Here is a 23520-nt window from a genome sequence, read left to right as displayed (position 1 = left end):
TTTAACAAGAATTTAAGCTTTCTGCCAACATCAGATATGTATATGTCCTTGGATTTTGTTGTTGTTGTTACTTACAACCCTTGAATGAGTAGGCTTGTCCAAACTTTTGACTGGTACTATATTTTGTTGGATAACCTGTATTACATAATGCAGTGTGTCCTAAATCTCTCCTCCAGTACCCACAGCCGTTACATTTATAGCTCAACTCTAATATTAGCACCTGTTTGAACTACAGCGCTTGATGTTCAATTGTGGCCAACAGCACTAAGATTTAGAGATCTTTCTCTCTCTCTGCTTTCTCTCTCTGCCTTTTCTCTCTCTGCTTTCTCTTACTCTGCTCTCTCTCTGCTTTCTCTCTCTCTTTCTCTCTCTGTCTGCTTTATCTCTCTCTCTCTCTCTCTCTCTCTCTCTCTCTCTCTCTCTCTCTCTCTCTCTCTCTCTCTCTCTCTCTCTCTCTCTCTCTCTCTCTCTCTCTCTCTCCTCAGACTCATGGAGGAACGTGAGGGTGAAGGAGGATGTAGCAGAGGTGATGCTCCAGAAGCTGAGAGACAAGACAGAGTTCACTGTGCTGGTCACTCTGAAGCAGGAGAGACTCAACTCTGGAGTCCTGCTCTCCATACACTATGCAGAACACAGGTAAGACACAGTCCTCTTCATACACCATGCAGAACACATGTAAGACACAGTCCTCTTCATACACTATGCAGAGCACAGGTAAGACACAGTCCTATCCATACACTATGCAGAACACAGGTAAGACACAGTCCTCTTCATACACTATGCAGAACACAGGTAAGACACAGTCCTCTTCATACACTATGCAGAGCACAGGTAAGACACAGTCCTCTCCATACACTATGCAGAGCACAGGTAAGACACAGTCCTCTCCTACATTATGCAGAGCACAGGTAAGACACAGTCCTCTCCTACATTATGCTAAATGACTTAAATGTAATGTAAATGTATTATGCAGAACACAGGTAAGACACAGTCCTCTCCTACATTATGCAGAACACAGGTAAGACACAGTCCTCTCCTACATTATGCAGTACACAGGTAAGACACAGGCCTCTCCTACATTATGCAGAGCACAGGTAAGACGCACATCTTGACTTTGTGTGCTGTTATGTAATGGAGGTAAGAATGTGTGTCTGACTGGTCTCTGACTGGTTGAAGTCCAGTCAAAGACACTATAGAGGACCCTGGTTGAAGTCCAGTCAGACACTATAGAGGACCCTGGTTGAAGTCCAGTCAGAGACATTATAGAGGACCCTGGTTGAAGTCCAGTCAGACACTATAGAGGACCCTGGTTGAAGTCCAGTCAGAGACATTATAGAGGACCCTGGTTGAAGTCCAGTCAGAGACACTATAGAGGACCCTGGTTGAAGTCCAGTCAGAGACATTATAGAGGACCCTGGTTGAAGTCCAGTCAGAGACACTGTAGAGGACCCTGGTTGAAGTCCAGTCAGAGGCTGGTTCAGGGAAGCAGCACTACATGCTAAGTTAGCACACTGGCTGTTTTATACAATAGAGCCGGTAAAAACAGCTGAAGGGGAACTCAATCGGAGGAGGCTGTTGAAGGGAGGATGGCTCATAAAAAATGGATGAAACAAAGCGAATGGAATGGTATAAATAAACAGGCATTTGATAAGATTCCAGTAATTCCGTTCCAGCCATAACTATGAGCCATAACTATGAGCCATTACTATGAGCCATTACTATGAGCCATAACTATGAGCCATTACTATGAGCCATTACTATGAGCCATTACTATGAGCCATTACTATGAGCCATTACTATGAGCCATTACTATGAGCCATTACTATGAGCCATTACTATGAGCCATTACTATGAGCCAGTCCTCCCCATGTAAGTTGCCACCAACCACCACTGGACTCCATGTGGACCCTACAATATAGAGGCAAGTGTACCATCAGACTGTGTACCATCTGTCAAGATTTCCCAAGTGTCATCTTATGAAGTTCAGCCTGCCATTGTTTTTATGGTGTGGGATTTGGGCATGGATTTCATGAGGTCATGAGTATTATTAGTAGTATTAGCACTTCACTGCCAAGGCTCTGTTGTTGTTTTGAAGACAGTCCATATTAGGTTAAACAGTCAGATTATGATTGATCCCCGTTTTCATTGTTCCTACCTCCAAGGACAGCTTTATATCGATTTTTTCATTCTCTTTAATCTTAAATATGGAAAATAAATCCTTTGGGAGAAGCAGAGCAAATCAGCTTGTCCTTTCTTCAGTGGAAGCATTCCATCCCTCTATCCTTCTGATTTTCCTCTGTCCTTTTTGTAATGGCTTCAATCTATCCCTTCATCCATCCATTCCTCTATCCCTCCGCCCCTACATCTATCTATCTATCTATCTATCTATCTATCTATCTATCTATCTATCTATCTATCTATCTATCTATCTATCTATCTATCTATCTATCTATCTATCTATCTATCTATCTATCTATCTATCTATCTATCTATCTATCTACAGTGGAGCAAAAAATGTATTTAGTCAGCCACCAATTGTGCAAGAAACAAAATCCAGAATATCACATTGTAGGATTTTTAATGAATTTATTTGCAAATCTGGGTGGAAAATAAGTATTTGGTCACCTACAAACAAGCAAGATTTCTGGCTCTCACATACCTGTAACTTCTTCTTTAAGAGGCTCCTCTGTCCTCCACTCGTTACCTATATTAATGGCACCTGTTGGAACTTGTTATCAGTATAAAAGACACCTGTCCACAACCTCAAACAGTCACACTCCAAACTCCACTATGGCCAAGACCAAAGAGCTGTCAAAGGACACCAGAAACAAAATTGTAGACCTGCACCAGGCTGGGAAGACTGTGGAATCAACTGTGGAAGCAATTATTAGGAAATGGAAGACATACAAGACCACTGATAATCTCCCTCGATCTGGGGCTCCACGCAAGATTTCACCCCGTGGGGTCAAAATGATCACAAGAATGGTGAGCAAAAATGACCTGCAGGACCTAGTGAATGACCTGCAGAGAGCTGGGACCAAAGTAACAAAGCCTACCATCAGTAACACACTACGCCGCCAGGGACTCAAATCCTGCAGTGCCAGACGTGTCCCCCTGCTTAAGCCAGTACATGTCCAGGCCCGTCTGACGTTTGCTAGAGAGCATTTGGATGATCCAGAAGAAGATTGGGAGAATGTCATATGGTCAGATGAAACCAAAATATAACTTTTTGGTAAAAACTCAACTCGTCGTGTTTGGAGGACAAAGAATGCTGAGTTGTATCCAAAGAACATCATGCTTTGGGGCTGTTTTTCTGCAAAGGGACCAGGACGACTGATCCGTGTAAAGGAAAGAATGAATGGGGCCATGTATCATGAGATTTTTAGTGAAAACCTCCTTCCATCAGCAAGGGCATTGAAGATGAAACGTGGCTGGGTCTTTCAGCATGACAATGATCCCAAACACACCGCCCGGGCAATGAAGGAGTGGCTTTGTAAGAAGCATTTCAAGGTCCTGGAGTGGCCTAGCCATTCTCCAGATCTCAACCACATAGAAAATCTTTGGAGGGAGTTGAAAGTCCGTGTTGCCCAGCAACAGCCCCAAACCATCACTGCTCTAGAGGAGATCTGCATGGAGGAATGGGCCAAAATACCAGCAACAGTGTGTGAAAACCTTGTGAAGACTTACAGAAAACGTTTGACCTCTGTCATTGCCAACAAAGGGTATATAACAAAGTATTGAGATACACTTTTGTTATTGACCAAATACTTATTTTCCACCATAATTTGCAAATAAATTCATTAAAAATCCTACAATGTGATTTTCTGGATTTTTTTTCTCTCATTTTGTCTGTCATAGTTGAAGTGTACCTCTGATGAAAATTATACAGGCCTCATCTTTTTAAGTGGGAGAACTTGCACAATTGGTGGCTGACTAAATACTTTTTCACCCCACTGTATCTATCTATCCAATTATTTTTTCCTTCCAATCATTTATGTAATGGCTTCAATATATCCCTTCATCCCTCCATCAATCCATCCCTCCATACTTCCACTCCTTTCTGCAGATGGGTAAACAGACAGACGCATATCTCGAATGATTGATTGTCTGTCGTCAGTGTTGGAGAAAGACCTGTGACATTTTCTCCCCCAGACAGTATTGATGACATGGCCTCTAAGGTCACAGTCAACTTGTCATCTTCCTTTATCTCATGGATCAGTGCTTTTTTAGCTCTAGCAGTCTGGAGAGAGAGAGAGAGAGAGAGAGAGTGACCAGAGAGATGAATACTCTGGCTCGGTGTTCTAATCAGAGTGATTAATACTCTGGCTGGGTGTTCTAATCAGAGAGATGAATACTCTGGCTCGGTGTTCTAATCAGAGATGATGAATACTCTGGCTGGGTGTTCTAATCAGAGAGATACTCTGAAATCACTCTGGCTGGGTGTTCTAATCAGAGATCATTGCTATGAATACTCTGGCTGGGTGTTCTAATCAGAGACATGAATACTCTGGCTGGGTGTTCTAATCAAGAACCTTGAGATGAATACTCTGGCTGGGTGTTCTAATCAGAGAGATGAATACTCTGGCTGGGTGTTCTAATCAGAGAGATGAATTCCCACTCTGGCTCCTCCGGGCTTCCAGTTGAAGCTAATGGTGCAGAGTGATGAATACTCTGGCTGGGTGTTCTAATCAGAGGTCTCCAGCACTTGTCTGATTGCAACTCGCTGTTGGCTGGGCTCCCTGCCTGTGCCATTAAACCCCTACAACTCATCCAGAACGCCGCAGCCCGTCTAGTGTTCAACCTTCCCAAGTTCTCTCTCACGCACCCCGCTCCTCCGCTCTCTCCACTGGCTTCCAGTTGCTGAATACTCTGGCTGGGTGTTCCCTAACTGAGAGACATGAATACTCTGGCTGGGTGTTCTAATCAGAGACATGAATACTCTGGCTGGGTGTTCTAATCAGAAAGACTGGATGAATGAATGCACCAATTTGTAAATCTGGATAAGAGCGTCTGCTAAATGACTTAAATGTAAATGTAAATGTAAATGTAAATGGGTGTTCTAATCAGAGAGATGAATACTCTGGCTGGGTGTTCTAATCAGAGAGATGAATACTCTGGCTGGGTGTTCTAATCAGAGAGATGAATACTCTGGCTGGGTGTTCTAATCAGAGAGATGAATACTCTGGCTGGGTGTTCTAATCAGAGAGATGAATACTCTGGCTGGGTGTTCTAATCAGAGAGATGAATACTCTGGCTAATCAGAGAGATGAATGTTCTGGCTGGGTGTTCTAATCAGAGAGATGAATACTCTGGCTGGGTGTTCTAATCAGAGAGATGAATACTCTGGCTGGGTGTTCTAATCAGAGAGATGAATACTCTGGCTGGGTGTTCTAATCAGAGAGATGAATACTCTGGCTGGGTGTTCTAATCAGAGAGATGAATACTCTGGCTGGGTGTTCTAATCAGAGAGTTGACTACTCGTCTGTAAACTACTCTGTAAACTCCTCTGTAAACTCCTCTGTAAACTCCTCTGTAAACTTCTCTGTAATCTCCTCCGTAAACTCCTCTGTAAACTTCTCTGTAATCTCCTCTGTAAACTCCTCCGTAAACTCAACTGTAAACTCCTCTGTAAACTTCTCTGTAATCCCCTATGTAATCTCCTCCGTAAACTCCTCTGTAAACTCCTCTGTAAACTCCTCTGTAAACTTCTCTGTAATCTCCTCCGTAAACTCCTCTGTAAACTTCTCTGTAATCTCCTCTGTAAACTCCTCCGCAAACTCAACTGTAAACTCCTCTGTAAACTTCTCTGTAATCCCCTATGTAATCTCCTCCGTAAACTCCTCCATAAACTACTCTGTAAACTCCTCTGTAAACTTCTCTGTAATTTCCTCTGTAAACTCTGCTCCGTAAACTCCACTGTAAACTCCTGCGTAAACTCCTAAGTAAACTCTCCTCTGTAATCTCCTCCGTAAACTCCTCTGTAAACTACTCTGGAAACTCCTCTGTAAACTCATCTGTAAACTTCTCTGTAATCTCCTCTGTAATCTCCTCTGTAAACTCCTCTGTAAACTCCACTGTAAACTCCTCTGTAAACCTCTCTGTAATCTCCTCTGTAATCTCCTCCATAAACTCCTCTGTAAACTGCTCTGTAAACTCCTCTGTAAACTCCTCTGTAAACTTCTCTGTAAACTACTCTGTAATCTCCTCCGTAAACGCCTCTGTAAACTCCTCTGTAAACTCCTCTGCAAACTCCTCTGTAAACTTCTCTGTAATCTCCTCTGTAAACTACTCTGTAAACTCCTCTGTAAACTCCTCTGTAAACTCCTTTGCAAACTTCTCTGTAATTTCCTCTGTAAACTCCTCTGTAAATTCTCCTCTGTAATCTCCTCCGTAAATGCCTCTGTAAACTCCTCTGTAAACTCCTCTGTAAACTTCCCTGTAATCTCCTCCGTAAACTCCTCTGTAAACGTCTCTGTAATCTCCTCTGTAAACTCCTCTGTAAACTCCTCTGTAAATTCTCCTCTGTAATCTCCTCCGTAAACGCCTCTGTAAACTCCTCTGTAAACTCCTCTGCAAACTCCTCTGTAAACTTCTCTGTAATTTCCTCTGTAAACTCCTCTGTAAATTCTCCTCTGTAATCTCCTCCGTAAATGCCTCTGTAAACTCCTCTGTAAACTTCTCTGTAAATTTCTCTGTAATCTCCTCTTAAACTCTCCTCCGTAAACTCCACTGTAAACTCCTCTGTGAACTCTCCACTGTAAACTCCTCCGTGAACTCTCCTTTGTAATCTCCTCTGTAAACTCTCCTCTGTAATTGAGGAATTCTTTCTTGGAAGTGTTTTCAACTGTAGTCCCTGTAGTCCCATTAGTCTCTGTAGTCCCTGTAGTCCCTGCAGTCCCTGTAGTCTATGTAGTCCCTGTAGTCCCTGCAGTCCCTGTGGTCCCTGTGGTCCCTGTAGTCCCTGTAGTCCCTGTAGTCTATGTAGTCCCTGTAGTCCCTGTAGTCCCTGCAGTCCCTGTAGTCCCTGTAGTCCCTGTAGTCCCTCCCTGTAGTCCCCCTGTAGTCCCTGTAGTCCCTGCAGTCCCTGTAGTCTATGTAGTCCCCGTAGTCCCTGCAGTCCCTGTAGTCCCTGTAGTCCCTGTAGTCCCTGTAGTCTATGTAGTCCCTGTAGTCCCTGTAGTCCCTAGTCCCTGTAGTCTATGTAGTCCCTGTAGTCCCTGCAGTCCCTGCAGTCCCTGTAGTCCCTTTAGTCCCTGTAGTCCCTGTAGTCCCTGCAGTCCCTGTAGTCTATGTAGTCCCCGTAGTCCCTGCAGTCCCTGTAATCCCTGTAGTCCCTGTAGTCCCTGTAGTCCCTGTAGTCTATGTAGTCCCCGTAGTCCCTGTAATCCCTGTAGTCCCTGTAGTCCCTGTAGTCCCTGTAGTCTATGTAGTCCCTGTAGTCCCTGTAGTCCCTGTAGTCCCTGCAGGTTTAAGAGCAATGCAACTACTGTTGATTTACTTGTTTGAATGTGTCTGCAGCTTTTTCCCTGCAGCTTTTCAGTCCCACATTTTAGTGCTCTGAATGATGTCACGTTGTACCACAGAAACAGTAGTTTCAAAAGGCAAAGCCTACAGCAATGAATGACCTCTCAGGCATCATCCATTCTAACAGATACTAATAGATTGAGTGTGTCTGTTATCCAGGTATCTGGAGTTGGAGAGCAGTGGGCAGCGTAATGAGATCCGTCTCCACTACCGTACCAGGGACCAGCGGCAACACACTGAGGGGTTCCCCTACTCCCTGGCAGACGACCGTTGGCACAAGCTGTCTGTGGCCGTCAGTGTCTCCCACGTGGTGCTGCACGTCGACTGTAACAGGTGAGTGTGGGCACTGATAAACTTGGATTAGCTAACACAACGTGCCATTGGAACACAGGAGTGTTGATTGCTGATGATCAACCTCTGTACACCTATGTAGATATTCCATTAAAAATCAGCCGTTTCCAGCTACAATAGTCATTCACAACATTAACAATGTCTACACTATATTTCTGATCAATTTGATGTTATTTTAATTGACGGAAAAATGATTTTATTTCAAAAACAAGGAGTGATCCCAAGCTTTTGAATGGTAGTGTACTTACCTTGCTTTGGCATGCCAATAAAGCACATGTATGAATTCAGAGACACAGAGAGAGCAGAAAGGGTTGTCGTGAATGGAGGGAGAGAGAATACCTTTAGGGTACCAGTGCTTTACTCTTGGAACACACTGACAGCGTCACTGCGTTTTGGTACACCAGAAAGACATTCATTTCCAATGAAACGCTGCGTTTGCCTTGCAGCACAGCATTGCAGAGGCAGCTGCAGTGTGTTCTGTGTGGTGCAGATGTTGGATTTATCAAACGTCTGGGTCAAACTGTAGACGGCGTGACAGAAACGGTAGCAGAAGGTGAATGTTGAACTTTTGTTGCACACCGATCCGGATGATGCTGCGTATTATTTGCACCATGACGCTGTGGGGGTGTTGGAAGTGTTAGGGATGCCAATGGTGAGCGGGATGGTGTAACAACCCAGCACTATAACACCTGAGTCAGCTAATAAACCTGTCATCCAGGTCTTGATGATCTGGTGAAGCAGGTGTTATTGTGGAAGGCTGAACGTGAGCAGGGCTGGGAGTGAAGAACTACGGCCCTGGGTAGTACTGCTGTTATGTCTCCTAAAGCAGGGCTGGGAGTGAAGAACTACAGCCCTGGGTAGTACTGCTGTTGTGTCTCCTAAAGCAGGGCTGGGAGTGAAGAACTACAGCCCTGTGTAGTACTGCTGTTGTGTCTCCTAAAGCAGGGCTGGGAGTGAAGAACTACAGCCCTGTGTAGTACTGCTGTTGTGTCTCCTAAAGCAGGGCTGGGAGTGAAGAACTACAGCCCTGTGTAGTACTGCTGTTGTGTCTCCTAAAGCAGGGCTGGGAGTGAAGAACTACAGCCCTGTGTAGTACTGCTGTTGTGTCTCCTAAAGCAGGGCTGGAAACATTTTTCCTAATGGAATGTAAAATGCAAACACTGTGTCATCTATTTGAATGAGTAACTGTTCATTATGTTCTGTGTATAAACAGTATTCTGTCCTCCAGTATGTTCTGTGTATAAACAGTATTCTGTCCTCCAGTATGTTCTGTGTATAAACAGTATTCTGTCCTCCAGTATGTTCTGTGTATAAACAGTATTCTATCCTCCAGTATGTTCTGTGTATAAACAGTATTCTATCCTCCAGTATGTTCTGTGTATAAACAGTATTCTATCCTCCAGTATGTTCTGTGTATAAACAGTATTCTATCCTCCAGTATGTTCTGTGTATAAACAGTATTCTATCCTCCAGTATGTTCTGTGTATAAACAGTATTCTATCCTCCAGTATGTTCTGTGTATGAACAGTATTCTATCCTCCAGTATGTTCTGTGTATAAACAGTATTCTATCCTCCATTATGTTCTGTGTATAAACAGTATTCTGTCCTCCAGTATGTTCTGTGTATAAACAGTATTCTATATTCCAGTATGATCTGTGTATAAACAGTATTCTATCCTCCGGTATGTTCTGTGTATAAACAGTATTCTATCCTCCAGTATGTTCTGTGTATAAACAGTATTCTGTCCTCCAGTATGTTCTGTGTATAAACAGTATTCTGTCCTCCAGTATGTTCTGTGTATAAACAGCATTCTATCCTCCAGTATGTTCTGTGTATAAACAGTATTCTATCCTCCAGTATGTTCTATGTATAAACAGTATTCTATCCTCCAGTATGTTCTGTGTATAAACAGTATTCTGTCCTCCAGTATGTTCTGTCAATAAACAGTATTCTGTCCTCCAGTATGTTCTGTGTATAAACAGTATTCTATCCTCCAGTATGTTCTGTGTATAAACAGAATTCTATCCTCCAGTATGTTCTGTGTGTAAACAGTATTCTATCCTCCAGTATGTTCTGTGTATAAACAGTATTATATCCTGCAGTCTGCTCTGTGTATAAACAGTATTCTATCCTCCAGTATGTTCTGTGTATAAACAGTATTATATCCTCCAGTATGTTCTGTGTATAAACAGTATTCAATCCTCCAGTATGTTGTGTATAAACAGTATTCTATCCTCCAGTATGTTGTGTATAAACAATATTCTATCCTCCAGTATGTTGTGTATAAACAGTATTCTATCCTCCAGTATGTTGTGTATAAACAGTATTCTATCCTGCAGTCTGCTCTGTATATAAACAGTATTCTATCCTCCAGTATGTTCTGTGTATAAACAGTTTTATATCCTCCAGTATGTTCTGTGTATAAACAGTATTCAATCCTCCAGTATGTTGTGTATAAACAGTATTCTATCCTCCAGTATGTTGTGTATAAACAGTATTCTATCCTCCAGTATGTTGTGTATAAACAGTATTCTATCCTCCAGTATGTTGTGTATAAACAGTATTCTATCCTGCAGTCTGCTCTGTGTATAAACAGTATTCTATCCTGCAGTCTGCTCTGTGTATAAACAGTATTCTATCCTCCAGTATGTTGTGTATAAACAGTATTCTATCCTGCAGTCTGCTCTGTGTATAAACAGTATTCTATCCTCCAGTATGTTGTGTATAAACAGTATTCTCTCCTGCAGTCTGCTCTGTGTATAAACAGTATTCTATCCTCCAGTATGTTGTGTATAAACAGTATTCTCTCCTGCAGTCTGCTCTGTGTATAAACAGTATTCTATCCTCCAGTATGTTGTGTATAAACAGTATGCTCTCCTGCAGTCTGCTCTGTGTATAAACAGTATTCTATCCTCCAGTATGTTGTGTATAAACAGTATTCTATCCTCCAGTATGTGCTGTGTATAAACAGTATTCTATCCTCCAGTATGTTGTGTATAAACAGTATTCTATCCTCCAGTATGTTGTGTATAAACAGTATTCTATCCTCCAGTATGTTGTGTATAAACAGTATTCTATCCTCCAGTCTGCTCTGTGTATAAACAGTATTCTATCCTCCAGTCTGCTCTGTGTATAAACAGTATTCTATCCTCCAGTCTGCTCTGTGTATAAACAGTATTCTATCCTCCAGTATGTTGTGTATAAACAGTATTCTATCCTCCAGTATGTTGTGTATAAACAGTATTCTATCCTCCAGTCTGCTCTGTGTATAAACAGTATTCGATCCTCCAGTATGTTCTGTGTATAAACAGTATTCTATCCTCCAGTATGTTGTGTATAAACAGTATTCTATCCTCCAGTATGTTGTGTATAAACAGTATTCTATCCTCCAGTATGTTCTGTGTATAAACAGTATTCTATCCTCCAGTATGTTGTGTATAAACAGTATTCTATCCTCCAGTATGTTGTGTATAAACAGTATTCTATCCTCCAGTATGTTGTGTATAAACAGTATTCTCTCCTGCAGTCTGCTCTGTGTATAAACAGTATTCTATCCTCCAGTATGTTGTGTATAAACAGTATGCTCTCCTGCAGTCTGCTCTGTGTATAAACAGTATAGTATCTCCTTGTACTCCTCTTGTCCTCTAGGATCTATGAGAGGGTGATAGAGAATCCATCTATGGACATTCCCTTTGACACCACCATCTGGCTCGGACAGAGGAACCAGGCCCATGGATACTTCAAGGTATGTTGTAGGGATTCATATTTTCCTGAAAATCTACTAAGTTTCAATACCGAGAATAATGTATCCAGCGTGTCCTGGGAAATACTGCAAACATTGGAAGTGCCCATTGAAAGAGTTTAAAATCAAGATACGGTCACTATGCCAGGGTTCTCCCCAAATAAGATTGTCGCTGCGCCACCTTGCCGGTTTGGCTGCGTCACTATGCCAGGGTTCTCCCCAAATAAGATTGTCGCTGCGCCACCTTGCCGGCTTGGCTTCGTCACCATGTAAAGGTTTCACAGGAAGTGAAACACATTTTCAGACATGATAGAGTCGCCAATGACATTGTTGTAATTGTGAAACAGCTCATCCATAAATTCCGAGCGTTATCATGTTCCTCATATAATTCAGCGCATTTCAGCAGTAGGCCTAGGCTGTCTCAAGACGCACAGAGCGCACCACAAGTAGGCTGTAGTGTTGTCAGATCAGAAACACTTTCTAACGACAGTCAAACACAAGTCAAATGACCAACGTTGCTAAACTTGCTAGATGACCTCCAACGGCTCAGGGCAGGCAGACTGGTCAAAAACTGGGAAAACAGGCGCTAGAGACAGAGAGGGGCACGGGGGAAAATGCTGGTAGGCTTTACAAAACTAAACAAACTGGCAACAGATAAACAGAGAACACAGGTATAAATACATTGGGGATAATGAGGAAGATTGGCGACGCCTGAAGGGGGGTGGCGACAACCACAAAGACAGGAGAAACAGATCAGGGTGTGACACACAAAGCCTTTCATCACATCAGCTTCAAAACAGTGGATCCGTCATCTCCAAAACATAGCTGGTTCCATCAGCTGGTCTCATCAGCTTCTAGTGATTCTAACTGTCAGGTAGCTGGTTCTGTACCTCTGTCTCATCAGCTTCTAGTGATTCCAACTGTCAGGTAGCTGGTTCTGTACCTCTGTCTCATCACCTTCTAGTGATTCCAACTGTCAGGTAGCTGGTTCTGTACCTCTGTGTCATCAGCTTCTAGTGATTCCAACTGTCAGGTAGCTGGTTCTGTACCTCTGTCTCATCAGCTTCTAGTGATTCCAACTGTCAGGTAGCTGGTTCTGTACCTCTGTCTCATCACCTTCTAGTGATTCCAACTGTCAGGTAGCTGGTTCTGTACCTCTGTGTCATCAGCTTCTAGTGATTCCAACTGTCAGGTAGCTGGTTCTGTACCTCTGTCTCATCAGCTTCTAGTGATTCCAACTGTCAGGTAGCTGGTTCTGAACCTAACGTCACACTCATAGAGCTCAGCTAGGCTAACTCATCCTGCATAGATATGATCTGAGGTCAACCTCTCCCACTCTCTCTCTCTCTCTCTCCTCCCTCTCTCTCTGTTATTCTGTCTAAACCTCTCTCTCTCCTCCCTTTCTCTCTCTGTTATTCTGTCTAAACCTCTCTCTCTCCTCCCTCTCTCTGTTATTCTGTCTCAACCTCTCTCTCTCTCTCCTCCCTTTCTCTCTCTGTTATTCTGCCTCAAACTCTCTCCCCCTTCTCCCTTTCTCTCCCTCTCTCCCCTTCTCCCTTTCTCTCCCCCTCTCCCCTTCTCCCTTTCTCTCCCCCTCTCCCCTTCTCCCTTTCTCTCCCCCTCTCCCCTTCTCCCTTTCTCTCCCTCTCTCCCCTTCTCCCTTTCTCTCCCTCTCTCCCCTTCTCCCTTTCTCTCCCTCTCTCCCCTTCTCCCTTTCTCTCCCTCTCTCCCCTTCTCGCTTTCTCTCCCCTCTCCCCTTCTCCCTTTCTCTCCCTCTCTCCCCTTCTCCCTTTCTCTCCCTCTCTCCCCTTCTCCCTTTCTCTCCCTCTCTCCCCTTCTCCCTTTCTCTCCCTCTCTCCCCTTCTCACTTTCTCTCCCTCTCTCCCCTTCTCCCTTTCTCTCCCTCTCTCCCATTCTCCACTTCTCTCCCTCTCTCCCCTTCTCCCTTTCTCTCCCTCTCTCCCCTTCTCCCTTTCTCTCCCTCTCTCCCATTCTCCCCTTCTCTCCCTCTCTCCCCTTCTCCCTTTCTCTCCCTCTCTCCCATTCTCCCGTTCTCTCCCTCTCTCCACTTCTCCCTTTCTCTCCCTCTCTCCCCTTCTCCCTTTCTCTCCCTCTCTCCCCTTCTCCCTTTCTCTCCCTCTCTCTCCTTCTCCCTTTCTCTTCCTCCTCCCGTCTCTCACTGTCTCTACAGGGTATAATGCAGGATGTTCAGCTGGTCGTCATGCCTCAAGGCTACATCTCCCAGTGTCCAGACCTCAACCGCAGTAAGAGAACAGTTTCATTTAGTACCTATAAAAGTCTGGAAACTCTGATGTTAACATGCTGACATGTACATTATTGTACAGCCACTATAAAAGTCTGGAAACTCTGAAGTTAACATGATGAGTTAACATGATGACATGTACATTATTGTACAGCCACTATAAAAGTCTGGAAACTCTGAAGTTAACATGCTGACATGTACATTATTGTACAGCCACTATAAAAGTCTGGAAAATCTGCATCTAAAATGAGATGCCCACAAAGGCAACATCAGCTACACATGCATTTACAGTATAGCTCTAATATGCTTGCCAGTACAGTTACATGGACATTGACAATGGAACTATCATGCCAACATTACATTACCATGACTTACCTGTGTTTCAGCTTGCCCCACCTGCAATGACTTCCATGGGCTGGTGCAGAAGATCATGGAGCTGCAGGATGTCTTAGCCAAGACCTCCAGCAAGGTACTATGGCATAAGACAATGGGTGCCTCAATAGTTTACAGTGGTTTCCTCTCCTTGTCTTCTTTCCATCTGCATTGATTTGAAGGGAGAGGAGAGGAGAGGAGAGGAGAGGAGAGGAGAGGAGAGGAGAGGAGAGGAGAGGAGAGGAGAGGAGAGGAGAGGAGAGGAGAGGAGAGGAGAGGAGAGGAGAGGAGAGGAGAGGAGAGGAGAGGAGAGGAGAGGAGACCACTGAGATTCACCCTCTGTTGTGTCTCTCTGGTCAACATGCTAGCTTTTCTTACAACTCCTACTTTGTGTAATGTACGGTACAGTAGTGTAGCGTAATGGTGTAGCTGTGGACAGCTGCTCAGCCGTTTACACCACCGCCTGATGTTCTGTCAGTGTTCAAGGCATAAGTGTATGAATTATTCACACAGACGGTAAGTGAGGGAACATCCATTTACTGTTCTTTACTACAGCACATGGAACATCTCTGTCACCATGTGGTTTACTGGGCTCTGGTTCCCTTGTCCTGCAACACTGGGTTGTTGAATAAATAATTAGTTAAAAAGCAGACTGTAACAACGGGCTATTGACCCCCCCCCACACACACACACACACACACACACACACACACACACACACACACACACACACACACACACACACACACACACACACACACACACACACACACACACACACACACACACACACACACACACACACACACACTAACTCTGTATCTGTATTTTGGTGTGTGTGCAGCTGTCGCGTGCAGAGGAGAAGATGCAGGGTTTGGATGGCTGTTACTGTGAGAGGAGCTGCAGTATGAACGGAGAGCTGTACAGGGAGGACGAGGGATGGACAGACGGATGCAGGAACTGTTCCTGCTATGTAAGAATGTTTTATTATTATTATTATTATTTTTGTAAATCTTTATTTAACCAGGCAAGTCAGTTAAGAACAAATTCTTATTTACAATGACGGCCTACTATAACATACTATAACAGCTTATAACAGGTTATAACACACTATAACAGACTATAACAGGTTATAACACAGTATAACAGACTATAACAGCCTATAACAGACTATAACAGCCTATAACAGACTCTAACAGGTTATAACAGACTATAACAGACTATAACAGACTATAACAGGTTATAACAGACTATAACAGACTATAACAGACTCTAACAGGCTATAACAGACTATAACAGACTCTAACAGACTATAACAGACTATAACACACTATGGCAGACTATAATAGACTATAACAGAATATAACAGCCTATAACAGCCTATAACAGACTATAACAGACTATAACAGACTATAACAGGCTATAACAGACTATAACAGGCTATAACAGGTTATAACAGGTTATAACAGACTATAACAGACTATAACAGACTATAACAGACTCTAACAGGCTATAACAGCCTATAACAGGCTATAACAGCCTATAACAGACTATAACAGACTATAACAGACTCTAACAGGCTATAACAGCCTATAACAGACTATAACAGGTTATAACAGGCTATAACAGACTATAACAGACTATAACAGGTTATAACAGCCTATAACAGCCTATAACAGACTATAACAGACTCTAACAGGCTATAACAGACTATAACAGACTATAACAGGTTATAACAGGCTATAACAGACTATAACAGACTATAACAGACTATAACAGGTTATAACAGCCTATAACAGACTATAACAGACTCTAACAGGCTATAACAGACTATAACAGACTATAACAGGTTATAACAGGCTATGACAGGTTATAACAGACTACGACAGGCTATATCAGACTATAACACATCTACATAAAGCTATAAGCTAGGAGTCTCTACTACCTGTTATATAGGGCTTAAAGGGACAGTTCACTTTATAATCTCTGTGGTTTAAAGGGACAGTTCACACTATAGTCAGTGTAAGCTTAAATGGACAGACCAATCTATAATCACTGTCAGTTTAAAGGTGACAGTCCAATCTATAATCACTGTGGGTTTAAAGGTGACAGTCCAATCTATAATCACTGTGGGTTTAAAGGTGACAGTCCAATCTATAATCACTGTGGACTTAAAGGGACAGTCCACTTCATGATCACAGTTATCCAGGACTTAAAGGGATAGTTCACTTCATGATCACAGTTATCCAGGGACTTAAAGGGATAGTTCACTTCATGATCACAGTTATCCAGGACTTAAAGGGATAGTTACTTCACTGATCATGGAAAACTTAACCTGTGTTATGAAAAATCTATAAAGGGATAGTTACAGTGCATCAACTCTATGTGATTCTCCTGATCCCAGTTCATCAGATCACAGTTATCCAGGACTTAAAGGGATAGTTCATTCATGATCACAGTTATCCAGGACTTCAAGGGATCAACTTAGTTTATTTTCAGTTATCCAGGACTTAAATAGTTGTTCATGATCACAGTTATCAAGATTCATAAACTGAACAAGTTCCTTCATGATCACAGTTATCCGGGACTTAAATGGAATTAATGATCACAGTTATCCGGGACTTAAAGGGATAGTTACTTCATGATCACAGTTATCCGGGACTTAAAGGGATAGTTACTTCATGATCACAGTTATCCAGGACTTAAAGGGATAGTTACTTCATGATCACAGTTATCCGGGACTTAAAGGGATAGTTCACTTCATGATCACAGTGTCCCACAGGTGTGATGTTAAAGGATAGTTACTTCATGATCACTGTTAGGTGACTTTAAACGTGGTCTAGTTACTGCATGATCACAGTTATCCGGGACTGTCTCCCTGATAGTTTGTCTTCATGTCTCACAGTTATCGGACATTGCAATGTTTTGCCCTGGTCACATCTGCAGTCCTCATGTCTCCTTGCAGCATGCCTAAGGCACATTCACACAGATGAGTAGGGACCCTGGGCATCTTTCTTTTGGGGGTTTTCAGAGTCAGTAGAAAGGCCTCTTTAGCGTCCTAAGTTTTCATAACTGTGACCTTAATTGCCTACCTTCTGTAAGCTGTTAGTGTCTTAACGACCGTTCCACAGATACATGTTCATTAATTGTTTATGGTTCATTGAACAAGCACGGGAAACAGTGTTTAACACCTTTACAATGAAGAACTGTGAAGTTATTTGGATTTTTTGAATTATCTTGAAAGACAGGGTCCTGATAAAGGGATATTTATTTTCTTGCTGAGTTTAGATTGTCATACTAATAACATCTGTTTTGTCTCATTCCTCTAGAATGGTAGAGTCCAGGTTGGAGATCATGGATCTTCATACTAATAACATCTGTTTTGTCTCATTCCTCTAGTCCCAAGGTGGTGTTCGGATGTCCATCCTGGTTGTTTTTAAACGAGATCATCCGATTTCATACTAATAACATCTGTTTTGTCTCATTCCTCTTAGAATGGTACAGTCCAGGTTGGAGATCAGATTGGAATGTTTTTTGTCCCTTTAGAATGGTCATCTGCATACTCATGTCTCCTTGCAGCATGCCTAAGGCACATTCACTTCAGAATGGTAGGGACCCTGGGCATCTTTCAGGTTGGGGATCATAGATCTTCATACTAATAACGTCTGTTTTCTCATTCCTTAAATGGTACCTTCTGTAGGTTGGTGATCATAGATCTTCATACAATAACGTTCATTTTGTTTATTCCTTTAGAATGGTACAGTCCAGGTTGGAGATCATAGATCTTCATACTAATAACTGTCTGTTTTTGTCTTTTGATTCCTCTAGAATGGTACAGGGTCCAGGTAAAGGGATATTTATTTTCTTGCTGAGTTTAGATTGTCATACTAATAACGTCTGTTTTGTCTCATTCCTCTAGAATGGTACAGTCCAGGTTGGAGATCATGGATCTTCATACTAATAACGTCTGTTTTGTCTCATTCCTTTAGAATGGTACAGTCCAGGTTGGAGATCATAGATCTTCATACTAATAACGTCTGTTTTGTCTCATTCCTTTAGAATGGTACAGTCCAGGTTGGAGATCATAGATCTTCATACTAATAACGTCTGTTTTGTCTCATTCCTTTAGAATGGTACAGTCCAGGTTGGAGATCATAGATCTTCATACTAATAACGTCTGTTTTGTCTCATTCCTTTAGAATGGTACAGTCCAGTGTGAGACCATCTCATGCCCCCCTCCCCAGTGTCCCCCTGACTCTGCCCCTGCCTATGTGCCAGGCACGTGCTGCAAAGAGTGTCAGCGTGAGTAACAACACCTACCCTTCTCATGCCATGTTCTTCTCACATATGCACAACACAGTCCTGTCCTGTTCTTTCTCCAAGACTTTCTCTCTACACCACCTCTCTGTCTCTCTCTCCTCTGTACACCACTTCTCTCTGTCTCTCTGTCTCTGTAATGCTCCGGGTGTCGTGGGTGTGGAGTCAAACTCAGGAGACAGAGAGTGCAATGCTGTGCTCTTTAATTGCACCAACGCACCACAGGGTGCTCACAATAATAACGGCCCCAAACACAGGGAATGAAAAATGTATAACTGAAAAATGCACGACCAGGAACTAACACGTTCCTCTACTACAGAGCCAAAGGTTATAATGAATAATCGCGCACAACAAACAGGCGGGCCGGCTGTCTAAAGAAGCCCAACTAATCAACACAAACAGGTGCTACCAATAAACATACAAGGAGGGGGAGGAAAGACAATCAGTGGCAGCTAATAGGCCGGTGACGACGACCGCCGAGCGCCACCCGACCGGGAAGGGAAGCCACCCTCGGTCGGACTCGTGACAGTCTCCTCTCTTCCCCACTTCTCTGTCTCTCTCTTTATCCTCTCTTCATAACGAACAGCTCACACGACCATGCTGCCCCCTGAAATCTTAGCTTTTTTCTTCATTTCTCTCAATTCAATTTAAGGGGCGTTATTGTCATGGGAAACATATGTTAACATCGCCAAAGCAAGTGAGGTAGATAATATACAATAGTGAAAGAAACAATAAAAATGAACAGTGAACATTCCACTCACAGAAGTTCCAAAATAATCTCTCTCTCTCTTTGTCTCTCTCTCTCTTTGTCTCTCTCTCTCTTTGTCTCTCTCTCTCTCTTTGTCTCTCTCTCTTTGTCTCTTTGTATCTCTCTCTCTTTGTTTCTCTCTCTCTTTGTATCTCTCTCTCTTTGTTTCTCTCTCTCTTTGTCTCTCTCTCTTTGTTTTCTCCCTCTTTGTTTCTCTCTCTCTTTGTATCTCTCTCTTTGTCTCTCTCTCTCTTTGTATCTCTCTCTCTTTGTCTCTCTCTCTCTTTGTTTCTCTCTCTCTTTGTCTCTCTCTCTCTTTGTATCTCTCTCTCTCGCCCTCTCTCTCTCGCCCTCTCGCCTTCTCTCTCTCTCTCTCTCTCTCTCTCTCTCTCTCTCTCTCTCTCTCTCTCTCTCTCTCTCTCTCTCTCTCTCTCTCTCTCTCTCTCTCTCTCTCTCTCTCTCTCTCTCTCTCTCTCTCTCTTTTTCTCGCCCTCTCTCTCTATCTCTCTCCCTTTCTCTCTCTCTCTCCATTCTGTTCCCTTTTTCTCTATCTCTCTCTGTCATTCCTCCCCATCCCTCAGCCCACAGTGTGAAGCACACAATCATAAAGACTTGTCTTAATAACTGACCACATCTCCGCGTTGCTAGGATACTCCCGCCACGTACACAGCACTCAATGCCTTCACATATACATCAATAATTCAAGGCCAGTCTTTAAAGCCTTCTGCTATCTGGAGCCAGTGTTCATATGAAACCCATTTAAGTAATGACTTAAACTGTGTATAACACGCTACTGTACCTTGCTCAAAATGTTAAAAGGGACTAGGAATAACTAAAAACTGTGTGTGTGCACGTGTGCATTTGTGTGTGTGTCCATAGCTGTGTGTCTGTTCAGAGGAAGGGTGTACGTGGAAGGGGACTTGAAGAGTGTGAGGGATTCATCTGGAAACTGTTTACTGTTTGAGTGTCAGGTAAATCCAATACACTCCACATGTCTACATACTCTTAGCTTGCATTGACTACAGAACACACCTGCACTCAAGACACCATGATAATCCCTATAGAGACAACACACCATGATAATCCCTATAGAGACAAAACACCATGATAATCCCTATAGAGACAGCACACCATGATAATCCCTATAGAGACAGCACACCATGACAATCCCTATAGAGACAACACACCATGACAATCCCTATAGAGACAACACACCATGATAATCCCTATAGAGACAGCACACCATGACAATCCCTATAGAGACAACACACCATGATAATCCCTATAGAGACAGCACACCATGACAATCCCTATAGAGACACACCACCATGATAATCCCTATAGAGACAACACACCATGATAATCCCTATAGAGACAGCACACCATGACAATCCCTATAGAGACAACACACCATGATAATCCCTATAGAGACAACACACCATGATAATCCCTATAGAGACACCATGATAATCCCTATAGAGACACCATGATAATCCCTATAGAGACAGCACACCATGACAATCCCTATAGAGACAACACACCATGATAATCCCTATAGAGACAGCACACCATGACAATCCCTATAGAGACAACACACCATGACAATCCCTATAGAGACAACACACCATGACAATCCCTATAGAGACAACACACCATGATAATCCCTATAGAGACAACACACCATGATAATCCCTATAGAGACAGCACACCATGACAATCCCTATAGAGACAACACACCATGATAATCCCTATAGAGACAGCACACCATGACAATCCCTATAGAGACAGCACACCATGATAATCCCTATAGAGACATCACACCATGATAATCCCTATAGAGACAGCACACCATGATAATCCCTATAGAGACAACACACCATGATAATCCCTATAGAGACAGCACACCATGACAATCCCTATAGAGACAACCACCATGATAATCCCTATAGAGACAACACACTCCCTCTGATCCAGCCTGGTTCATGTTGAAATACATATCATCCATATTATTATCTGGTGGTGGATGGCATCATGTACTAATGCATCAGATCAGCATTTAAAGTACCTCTTAAACCAGCAGCTTGAATATAGACACATCTCACAGAACAGCTTGACTATAGACATGTCTCACAGAACAGCCATGACAATCCCTCACAGAACAGCTTGACTACCATGACAGAACAGCTTGATATAGACAGTCTCACAGAACAATGACTATAGAGACAACTCACAGAACAGCTTGATAATACACTCTCACAGAACAGTTAACCATCTCATAAATATCCCTATAGAACAGCTTGAACCATGACAATCCACAGAACAGCTTGACTATAGACACCTCACTGAACAGCCTGACTATAGACACGTCTCACAGAACAGCTTGACTATAGACAAGTCTCACAGAACAGCATGACTAAGACCCTCACAGAACAGCACTATAGACACATCTCACAGAACAGCTTGACTATAGACACGTCTCACAGAACAGCTTGACTATAGACACGTCTCAAGAACAGCTTGACTATAGACACGTCTCACAGGACAGAACAGCTTGACTATAGACCCTCACAGAACAGCTTGACTACCATGACAGAACAGCTTGACTATAGACACGTCTCACAGAACATTGAATAATCCCAGAACAGCTTGACTATAGAGACAGCACAGCTTGAATATGACAAGAACAGCTTGAATATAGACACGTCTCACAGAACAGCTTGATGACAATCTCACAGAACAGCTATAGAGACACGTCTCACAGAACAGCTTGACTATAGACAATCTCTATAGAACAGCACTATAAACACGTCTCACAGACAGCTTGACTATGTCTCACAGAACAGCTTGACTATAGACACGACAGAACAGCTTGACTAATCCCGTCTCACAGAACAGCTGGACTATAAATAATCACAGAACAGCTTGACTATAGACACGTCTCACAGAACAGCTTGACTATAGACACGTCTCACAGAACAGCTTGACTATAGACACGTCTCACAGAACAGCTTGACTATAGACACGACAGAACAGCTTGACTAACACGTCTCACAGAACAGCTTGACTATAGACACGTCTCACAGAACAGCTTGACTGTAGACCGTCTCACAGAACAGCTTGACTATAAACACGATCACAGAACAGCTTGACTAGAGTCTCACAGAACAGCTTGATAATCCCTCACAGAACAGCTTGACTGTAGACATGATAGAACACCTTGGCTAGAGACACGTCTCACAGAACAGCTGGTCTATAGAGACAACTCACCAGAACAGCTTGACTATAGACACGTCTCACAGAACAGCTTGACTATAGACACGTCTCACAGAACAGCTTGACTATAGACACGTCTCACAGAACAGCTTGAATATAGACACGTCTCACAGAACAGCTTGAATATAGACATATCTCACAGAACAGTTAATTTCAGACACGTCTCACAGAACAGCTTGAATATAGACACATCTCACAGAACAGCTTGACTATAGACATGTCTCACAGAACAGCTTGACTATAGACACGTCTCACAGAAAAGCTTGACTATAGACACGTCTCACAGGACAGAACAGCTTGACTATAAACACGTCTCACAGAACAGCTTGAATATAGACACGTCTCACAGAACAGCTTGACTATAGACACGTCTCACAGAACAGCTTGAATATAGACACGTCTCACAGAACAGTTCATTTCAGACACGTCTCACAGAACAGCTTGAATATAGACATGTCTCACAGAACAGCTTGACTATAGACACGTCTCACAGAAAAGCTTGACTATAGACACGTCTCACAGGACAGAACAGCTTGACTATAAACACGTCTCACAGAACAGCTTGAATATAGACACGTCTCACAGAACAGCTTGACTGTAGACACGTCCCACAGAACACCTTGGCTATAGACACGTCTCACAGAACAGCTGGTCTATAGACACGTCTCACAGGACAGAACAGCTTGACTATAGACACGTCTCACAGAACAGCTTGACTATAGACAGGTCTCACAGAACAGCTTGAATATAGACACGTCTCACAGAACAGCTTGAATATAGACATATCTCACAGAACAGTTAATTTCAGACACGTCTCACAGAACAGCTTGAATATAGACACATCTCACAGAACAGCTTGACTATAGACATGTCTCACAGAACAGCTTGACTATAGACACGTCTCACAGAAAAGCTTGACTATAGACACG

General features: G+C 42.9%; 1 protein-coding gene across 1 annotated transcript in view; it reads left to right on the top strand.

Moving 5' to 3' along the window:
- Window positions 1-477: 477 nt before the first annotated feature.
- LOC124020531 (protein NEL-like) overlaps window positions 478-23520 on the top strand; it is a 104092-nt gene continuing 81049 nt past the window's right edge. The window contains exons 1-8 of the mRNA XM_046335769.1: window positions 478-636; window positions 7684-7857; window positions 11525-11621; window positions 13810-13882; window positions 14268-14350; window positions 15098-15226; window positions 18453-18555; window positions 20198-20289. Of these exons, the coding sequence (XP_046191725.1) occupies window positions 530-636; window positions 7684-7857; window positions 11525-11621; window positions 13810-13882; window positions 14268-14350; window positions 15098-15226; window positions 18453-18555; window positions 20198-20289 (858 nt within the window). The 5' untranslated portion in view covers window positions 478-529. The remainder of the gene's footprint in view (window positions 637-7683; window positions 7858-11524; window positions 11622-13809; window positions 13883-14267; window positions 14351-15097; window positions 15227-18452; window positions 18556-20197; window positions 20290-23520) is intronic.

Source organism: Oncorhynchus gorbuscha, unplaced genomic scaffold, assembly GCF_021184085.1.
Source record: "Oncorhynchus gorbuscha isolate QuinsamMale2020 ecotype Even-year unplaced genomic scaffold, OgorEven_v1.0 Un_scaffold_847, whole genome shotgun sequence".
Classification (NCBI taxonomy): domain Eukaryota; kingdom Metazoa; phylum Chordata; class Actinopteri; order Salmoniformes; family Salmonidae; genus Oncorhynchus; species Oncorhynchus gorbuscha.
Note: the sequence above shows the minus strand (reverse complement) of the source record. Positions and strands in the feature narration are given on the sequence as shown.